The sequence below is a fragment of the Phlebotomus papatasi genome, chromosome 2 (genome assembly GCF_024763615.1).
Source record: "Phlebotomus papatasi isolate M1 chromosome 2, Ppap_2.1, whole genome shotgun sequence".
Classification (NCBI taxonomy): domain Eukaryota; kingdom Metazoa; phylum Arthropoda; class Insecta; order Diptera; family Psychodidae; genus Phlebotomus; species Phlebotomus papatasi.
The window spans coordinates 42,013,003-42,022,118 of NC_077223.1; the positions used below are offsets into that span (position 1 = coordinate 42,013,003).

The 9,116-nt window shown below is 35.2% G+C and overlaps 1 protein-coding gene across 1 annotated transcript; it reads left to right on the forward strand.

Moving 5' to 3' along the window:
- Window positions 1–2,269: 2,269 nt before the first annotated feature.
- LOC129801142 (sodium-coupled monocarboxylate transporter 2-like) lies at window positions 2,270–4,001 on the forward strand. The gene is made up of 3 exons (XM_055845908.1): window positions 2,270–2,705; window positions 2,772–3,396; window positions 3,470–4,001. Exons 1-3 carry the CDS (start codon window positions 2,272–2,274, stop codon window positions 3,848–3,850), a joined length of 1,440 nt encoding a protein of 479 aa, XP_055701883.1. The 5' UTR covers window positions 2,270–2,271; the 3' UTR covers window positions 3,851–4,001.
- The last annotated feature ends 5,115 nt before the right edge of the window (window positions 4,002–9,116 follow it).

Genomic DNA, 9,116 nt, shown 5'->3' on the forward strand with positions numbered 1-9,116 from the left:
AAGTCTCCAGATATTTGCTATATAGGGGAAACTGGGGCACCACCAAACACGGGGTACCACCAAACACTGCGATTTTTTAATCAGATATTCGACTTCTGAGGACAAGGCCTATAGGAATTTATAGGCACTATTGGGATGCTTGTCCATTGAAGAAATGGTCGAGATAGTCCAAGTAGTTTAGAAATAAAAATTAGTGTTTGGTGGTACCCCGTGTTTGGTGGTGCCCCAGTTTCCCCTAGTAATTTTTTAAGCTCAAAAAATGACGAATTTTTAAATTCTCATAATGATAATTAATTTTAATTATTTTTTATATTATATTTCCAATTTTTTTAAGCAAAACCGTTTTCGAAAAAGAAACTACAATACTCAAACATAATATTTTTCACTAGAGTGGAAATTATCAGTCATTGGTATTGTCAGAAAAAATACTTAAATTTTTAGGCTATTTTTGTCCCTATTGCTCATAGAGGTAAAAAATGCACCGAATCAGGCCCTCTTGGATTTTCTAACGCTAGATATAAGACCTTTTACTGATTTTGTCTATCGGTTTCATTTTTATTGCTGATTTTCGGTCCGAAAAAACTGTCTCGTCGTTAAAGGGTTATTAAATCGGCTCAAAATAATTCCAAAATATCAATAATACGATAGTATTCATTCTATGAAAATTTGAGTATAAGTTAATTATCATATCATGGTTAAAAATGATTCGAAACAATTTGGAATTATTCAGAATTAAAAAAAAGATATATTTTTTGTAGCATTTTGATATTTGAAGTTGGAAACATAATTAAAAGGAATTCTTTATTATTGTAAGTATTTTTACTACTCATTATCGAATAAACTTCTCACTTTTAGGTTATTACTAATCCAACTCCATTGAAAATGCAATAACTTTCTCGATTTTTGATCCCTCTAAATCTTCTGCCACCATCCCTCGGGGACCACTTAACTTACGTTTCAGACAGTTCTTTACAAGTCATGCCATACTGTTTTTCATTCTGGTCCGCTCGGCTGTTACCAGATCTAGAGGCTATCAATTTGACACCTTAGCAAGACCTCTCGCCCACAAGGACCATTAACATGATCTACATTTTTGTTCACTTCTCCTGTTCCTCTCCAAAACTAGGTATGTTTTTGGGATAATAAACTTTAGGGTAAGATAGAGTAATTTGGAATAATGTCTATTTTGAAATTTTAAGATTTAGGGTAAGTGTGCCAAATTTCGGCATAGTTGCATGCAAGCGCCAAAGTCTCAAGTTTGAAATGTAATATTTTTAAAACAAATTGATTTTTTTTATTCCTTCTTATTAAGGAATATTGCTTGGAACCTTGTAGACAGTTTATCGTCTTTATTTACTCTAAAACCATTCCAAATTAATTTTAAAATGAATAAAAATATAGACATAGCTTTGGTGCCCTATTTCGGCCACCTTCATTCTCATAGTTCCTTGCCGTCTTCCAATGTCTTTTTCACGTCATCTCGTTTGTCGAAGCCACATTTTTTGTTATTAATTTGCATTGTCTAATCTCTAGACTATGTGAAAACTAAAAATTCATGGAAATTTTAGGGATAAAAAAGGTGGCCGGAATTGCAAGCTGGCCGAAGTTTGGCACACTTACCCTTCTCACTGTTTCAGATGGTTAAAAAGAAAAAGGAAACCACGAAAACTTTACATTCAAGAGTATTTCTTCGTTGTTTTTTTTTTAATTACTTTTGCCATCTTAGAAAATCTTACAGTTCCAAATTAGGCATGATTGCAAATTATATCATCTTACCCTATATAGTTCGGGGTTCGGTCATTTTAGAAAGTCATTTGCACATCTGTGCTTATTTTGTAAAAAAAAAAGCTATCAGACATGAATACTTTAGCTTTAAAGTGATAATTCTTAGACTTTTATTACTAATTAAAAAAGAACAATTATATTGCCCAAGGAGAATACTTTGCAAATGACTGACAGAGATAAACCAAATTCTCCTGGTGATTAGGAATCTTCAGTCGCTTTTAAATCCCCAACATGGAGCAAGATCGTGGACAATTTACTTTGTTAGACTACTCATTTTTTGTGATTGTGTTCATAGTGTCTGCTACAATAGGCCTTTACTATGCATTTAAATCGCGGAAGACTGTTATAACAACAGAAGATTACCTTCTTGGTGGAAGAAATGTGTCTTTATTTCCGGTCATCTGCTCTCTTATTGCCACGTCAATTAGCGGATCAACGATTATTGGATTAACGGCTGAATGCTACGCTTATGGATCTCACAGTTGGATGTACTCTATAAGCTTGTTATTTGTGCCCTTTGTGCTTCCAACAGTGTTTCTTCCGATATTCAATGAACTCAAACTTACATCCAGTTTCAAGTACTTTGAGCTAAGGTTCAACCGACGAGTTAGACTTCTGGCTAGTGGAATATTCTTACTTACGGGTCTACTAGTTCTACCAGTAACTGTCTACGTTCCCGCTTTGACCTTTCAAAGAGTGACTGGTCTCAATACTTACATTACAGTAACAGTTCTATCTTTACTATGTGCTTCATATACTGCAGTTGGAGGATTTAAAGCAGTAATTTGGACAGACGTAGTGCAACTGGCTCTTATTATTGCATCGTACATTATTGTAACTGTAATTGGTATCCAAGAAATTGGTGGAATTCAAAATGTGATAGAAGCTGGAAATCGAGGAGGAAGGATCATATTTCTAAAGTAAGCCAAACTATATTGGATATACTTTTAGATATTCTTAACATTTATTTATGATTTGTTTTTCAGCCTGGAAAATTTTAATACAAGATCCTCGTTTCCAGGATATGTATTTTCAATTTCATTAATGAGTATTTATCAATATGGACTGAACCAAACAAATTTGCAGAGATTTCTATCGTTGTCAAATATAAGGAAGATGACGATTTCAACGTGTATTCTTATCTTCATTTTTGTGATGATCATTTTAGGTTGCATGCTTCTAGGCATCGTTATATATGCCAATTATGAAACTTGCGATCCTTTAAAAGCAGGTATTATACGAAAAGTCGATCAAATTTTTCCTCATTTCGTTCAGGATAAAGCCTCATTGTTTCTTGGCTTCAATGGTATCTTCATAGCTGGCATCTTCTCAGCAAGTCTTTCAACAACATCCTCTTATTTTAATGCCATGAGTGGTATCATATACGAAGACTTTATAAGTCATAGATTTCCTGGAAATCTCCAATCAACTGCCAGCAAATTTATGAAATTTACTGTAATTATACTGGCCTTTGTACAGATCATACTGGTATTTTTCATAGAGAAAATGGGAATGATTGCGCAAATGACAATTCAAATTTATAGTATGAATGCGGGAGCTTTACTCACCTTGTTTACTCTCGGTGCAGTTGTTCCTAAAGCTAATAGTGTGGTAAGACTTACTAACTCTAATCCAATTAGTATTGTGTATTTTTACATATTTCAACCTGTAACTTTCTTCACAGGGTGCTCAAGTTGGAGCCATAACCGCCATTCTTAGTGTTCTAACATTAATGATTGGAAGTATTGGAAGAATAGCTGAACCTAATTTACCATTCCGTACTGATGGCTGTAATAACAATCTAACGGCCTTTAATTCAACTATTGTCAATTATTCTACACAACTAAATGACTCTGAAGAAATCTTTTGGTTATTCAGAGTGTCTTACATGTACTATGCTCTGATAGGAGTATTCTTAGGCATTACCTCAGGGTACATTGCCAGTATACTTACTGGAGGAAATACTATTGAAGACCAAAGACTATTAGCGCCATTCCTAAGAAGAAAGCCGTATGCAGAAGAAGAGGAAAAAGTCAAACTTAAAACTGAATCTTGCAATGAGTAGAGGTAGAATCAAGACTAAGTCATATAGTGGTACAATCTAATTTGTCTTGGAAAAATATTAAGTAAACCTGAATTCAATGAAAGTAGACAAAGTACGAATATTCACTGAAGCTTTGTATCTATCAATAAAGCAACTAGGCTTATTTAGAAAATGTCTAATTTATTCTCTATTTTACTAGAAAATTTTTCGCCTTGATATACTCCTTAACGACACTTGCGACACTTTCAATGTTCTATGTTCTCCATAGTTTTGAAATATACAGAAGCCAGCAACCAAGCTTGTTAAAGATCTCTGACAAATTTACTTTTATTACTTCCACTATGTAAATTCTTGAGCCCTTAAGCATCACTAGCAAGGGGGATATATTAGGGTGAAAATGTGTACACCACTTCCAGGCACTTTCACAATTTGCATGGAATAGCCCTGCGCACTTCCAAAGCAAGTGTGCAAGTGTGCAAGTGCTGCAATACTTCCAGCACTTCCTGCACTTCATGCACTTCTTACACTTACTAATCAATAATTTATTTAATCTTATGAGAAATCTAATTAAGAAAACTTTAAAAAATATCTCAAGAAATTTATTATTCCGCATATTTCTAACATTTTGCTTATATTTTGAATTTCTAACGACAGATATTCATGCATACTTTCAGTAATTTAATATTATCTTTGTTTTACGAAGGGGTATCATCATATTTTGAATTTTCTTAAGAAACCAGTGAAGCTACTTTTGGAAAATAGAATCTCTAAAAAAAAATGTATTGTAGTTTGCAATTACTAACGCTGTGCTGGAAAGTCTGTGGGAATCCAAATGTACGAGTGCAACAACTGATTCAGCACTTCAGATGTATCTTCACATTTTATTAAGCTTGAACCTCTCCCTGGTTTCAAAAATCTTTAAAATTGAAATGTTTTGAACTCTTGGAAAAGGTTTTTAGTGATTGGTAATTAATTAGCTTGGCTATTTTTTTGCAGGAAATTTTCCGTTATTGTTGTTAGAGAAATTTCTCCAAAATTATTTTCCAACATTTTAATAATCTCTTCAATTATTATTGAAAAATTTTCTTCCACTAGGATACTCACAAATATAGCTATCAATATTTGAGAGCGTTTAAAATGTAATTGATATTTCGAAGAATAAATCCCTATTTCGAAATTGTCAAAGCCATTTTTAATCATCTTTAGAGAAAGGACACGATCTAAATAAACCTCCAAAATGTGTTTTTTACGGAAGTTCATCATTTAAATTTATTCAAAATTACGCAAACATTAATATTACAAATATTCCTTTTCGTTTCTCATTTTGTGAAAGTTCTCAAAAGCACAAATCGACCTTTTTAAAGAATACTTTTGAAGAGATGTAATACACTAAAACCTTTCCAACATATGCAAAAACGTAAACAAAAAAATTGGTTGATGTGTTCTATCTGTGGGATACCCCTTAACTACATTTGCGAAAAAGTCCTACGAATTTATGCAATCATCCAATACATAACTATTACGATAAATTATTAAAAATAAATATCAAATTGATTCAAAGTCAATTGCAATAGCTATGTCATTATTTGTGAGAAATTATATGAATCTGAAATGCCTGTAAAAATTAAAGAAAATTATTATTCAGCTGAATATTTCCTCAGATAAATTACAACACAAATTAAGCTGTAATAAATTTGAGCATATTTGCACCATTTCATTGTGGTCTCGGTCAAAATACCAAACGCCAAAATCCCGAAAGCCAAAACCTCGAATTCTTAAAGATGTCACAGCTACTCCCACGATTGTACCCGCTCTTGCTGGAGGCAAAGGGAAATCTTCTGTGTCTTAGGAAATTATTCTAAACATTTTCCTCCATATAATTTCATCCCTTACAGGATTTCGAAAATTCGGGATTTTGGCTTTCGGGATTTTGGTCCTTTCGGGATTTTGGCGTTCGGAATTTTGGCTTTCGGGATTTTGGTTTTCGGGATTTTAGCTGCCACCGGTCACAACTATATTTGATGCTTTTGGAAAACGGAAAACAATGACGATTGGAGAAAACAGCCGTAGCAGGAACCAACACAGAGAAAAGTCGATTATGCAGAAACACTTGAGAACAGTCATATACTAAAAAATGTTCAGGAGAAAGATTTTCTCTTTTTATTTTTTTGAGCTTAGAGGAGTTGGAGGGAGACAGCCTGTCCTGACGAAGACTCTTTTAAGCAAACGGTACCAATCATTGTTCAGCTGGAGTAGTAACTTTGAAGGGCGCTATAACGACGGCTAACTTCAAATTACGATATCGGTATAATTCCGATAGATGGGGTTGAGAGTGTTCAGCGAGTTATTTCGAAGTCACAATCGAATCGGCTCCTCAGTCGATCTTCACCAGCAGTGATGCAAAGAGGACGCCAGGTTCGTGGCTCTCTTGGAATGGGTAATGGGGGCTCACTCCCGAAGACAAGCAATGAAGGGTGCTCCAGCATGTTCTGGTGAGAGACCCGTATAGCAATCTTGCTACAATTGAAAAACAGTCTAATTCATTTTCGAAGGGTACCGTAGATGCGGATGATTTTGCATTCCAAGGGTAATGGCGCTATTCCAATGAAAAATTTGTAGAAGTAAATTCTTTATCAAGATTACAGCGGTCGTAATTTGAAAGTCGTGATTCACTTCTCCTTTCTAGAACGGTACCGCAACAGGATATTCATGGAGAGAGAGAGAGAGAAGTCAGTCTTGGAAGAACCATGGAAAGATGAGCATCAGGTTCCGTGTTCGAACATTCCCGCCAAGCAAGCTTTCACCCGATCACAATGCCATCTGAAATTAATGGAAATAACATGTGGGAACAGTCATGGTCTTTTTAGTACTAGAGAACAGTAATGTGCTAAAAAAACATGCTTAGTTTTTTATTGGAATAGCACCATATTTTGCACCCCTTCTTTTCGTAAGCTTTTCTTTGATTCTAGTACTTAAGGGTCTTTACTGATCGGACATTATAGATCGGAACACTAAAGACCATTCTTAAGTTCTAGAATTACAGAAAAGACTAAACAAAACTACTCGCATGTACTATAGTCAGAAGCTTAACGTGATTGCCATGACTTTCGGGGAGTCAAAGTACGTTTCTTGGTAACGTTAAAGGTCGTCCAGGTGTTTAACGTCTCTGATCCCTTTACATTCTCTCTCAAACTTCTTTATCCACTGAAATACCACAATGAGCTTTCACTTCCATGAAGTTTATTTAAAATAATAAAATTGTGTTGAAATTTTCCACAGTTTAAAAAGAACATGTGGTTTACTTTTTCCTTGTAGCGCTACAATACAAAAAAAAAACCATCATAATTTCTTTACCCCATTTCAAAGTAGTTAACACTAAACCTACCAAGATCCGGTCAAACTGACCGGTTTAAAATTACACATATTTAAACGGTACAATGCCACTATCAAACTTTATAAATTTCTTAGAATATGCATGTAATATATTTTTGAGTGTTTAAATTTTATTTTTTTGCTCTTTTCCAAGACAAATTTGTTGAGTATTCTACCCTACCGCGGTTTGCCATTTGACCGAAAAACGACCAAAAACGGTCGGTAGGTTTAGTGTTAAATATCATATATCGCTATCCTTTTCTATCCTTTCGGTTTCGAGTGGCTGTGCTACTGTGGAAGCTTATTTCTTATTTCCCGTAGTTGGGTGCCTCTCTGAGACCGCTCAGAGTGGTACCAATCCTTATGGAGATCGGTAGTGTTCCACAGAAATTCAGGCCTTTTCTAAAATTCGCTTCCGCTTCCGCCACATTATGAAATAAATACTTTACATTTTTTATGAAACACTAATGTAAAGATTTAAACAGGCGATTGCTACAACTGGGCGGAATAACGTAAAATTATGCCCTTCGAATGAAGGGTAATGGAAGTGCAGAAATGTATCTATTTGATCACGACGTCCTCGCTGTTTGCCGGTATCATTATCAGACTTGTAACTTAATTGGTACATTTCGTATATCTATCTAATCCAGTTACACGCAACGAAAAACTTTTTTTATTTACTGGTTGATTTAGTGTTTGTTTACCATATACTTAGTTAGTGACAAAAGCTTTTATCTTTTCCTTTTCGCTCTCAGTTACTTTTTTTACTAAATAGAAATCTCTATAAAATATTTTGGTTTAGCAACTTAAACATCATTAAAAGTGGAATACAAAACAAATAATAGTATAAGATTATTTTTTGTGCCTACATCACATTTTAATATAGTAGTTTTATTGCTTGAAAGTTTTAGTGCAATTTAGGACTTTATTGTGGCTGAAGCGGTCTTAAGACTACAGGTTTAGTCCTAAGTTTAATGTTAAGACTCTACCTAAATCCTGAAGACGGTTCTCTAAGGCGTTATCTTGACTTGTGTATACCAAGTGCCGTTTCTATATCACAGCACATCAACCTTGAAAATGGATCAATTGCAGTGAATATATCCATATACGTACTTATTATATCGAGAGAATGGCAGCAAGGAAGGAACCTACACGCGTATATATGGCTCTAATCGGAACTAAATCGGTGCCTCTGGACAGTCCACGGCGTCCCCGGGAACTGACTGATCCTTCCACCACGAGGCTTAAATTGAGTGTCGAAAGAATACGCGAATACCTCAACCACAAAGCAAGTGAAAACCCGCGGATTCTATCTTGCGGTAATGACTACACTCAACAGGAAAAGGTCCTTTTCAGGAACGGCCCTTATTATCATTTCAATGAATATTGAGGGTCTGTCGACTAGCAAAGAAGATGTTCTGTTCTTTGTGATGTTTGTGTATCATATGTGACTATGGGAATTTCCAAACCACCCCCGACTTGTGTGTTTGTCCGTTGTCCCCTACCTCATGCGGAACAGGGGATTTTATGTCGGCAAGTCCGCTCGCCATTGGCATGGCTCGTTATTGGGCAAGACAAACTTAAATTTAGGCCTTGACACGATTAATAATAATCGAGAGAATTCTTCATGTTCAAACACATTTTTGTACCAACCTATCTTTAGGCAGTTGATTCTTTGTTAATGTATAGGATTTACTTTTCATTCATTAATTGGACTAATTCGTGACTGATACGATACCTGAAAAACTTGCCGAAGAACCTGCTTTACACCTGATGCACTACTTGGCACTACTCTATCAACTGATCTATTGAAACCAGGGGGTAAACAAGTCTGCCACTCTCGGTTCACTTTGAGTGCCGATCAGCGAGATCCTGAAGTCTGATCGCACGATTAGCACGATTCGCCGATCTGCCA

Excerpts from the sequence above, each read along its gene's own strand:
- LOC129801142 (XM_055845908.1), top strand. The coding sequence starts at position 2,272 with ATGTACTCTATAAGCTTGTTATTTGTGCCCTTTGTGCTTCCAACAGTG. Across the intron at positions 2,706-2,771 it reads GGAAGGATCATATTTCTAAA|CCTGGAAAATTTTAATACAA; the intron begins GTAAGCCAAACT and ends TTTGTTTTTCAG. Across the intron at positions 3,397-3,469 it reads TTCCTAAAGCTAATAGTGTG|GGTGCTCAAGTTGGAGCCAT; the intron begins GTAAGACTTACT and ends CTTTCTTCACAG.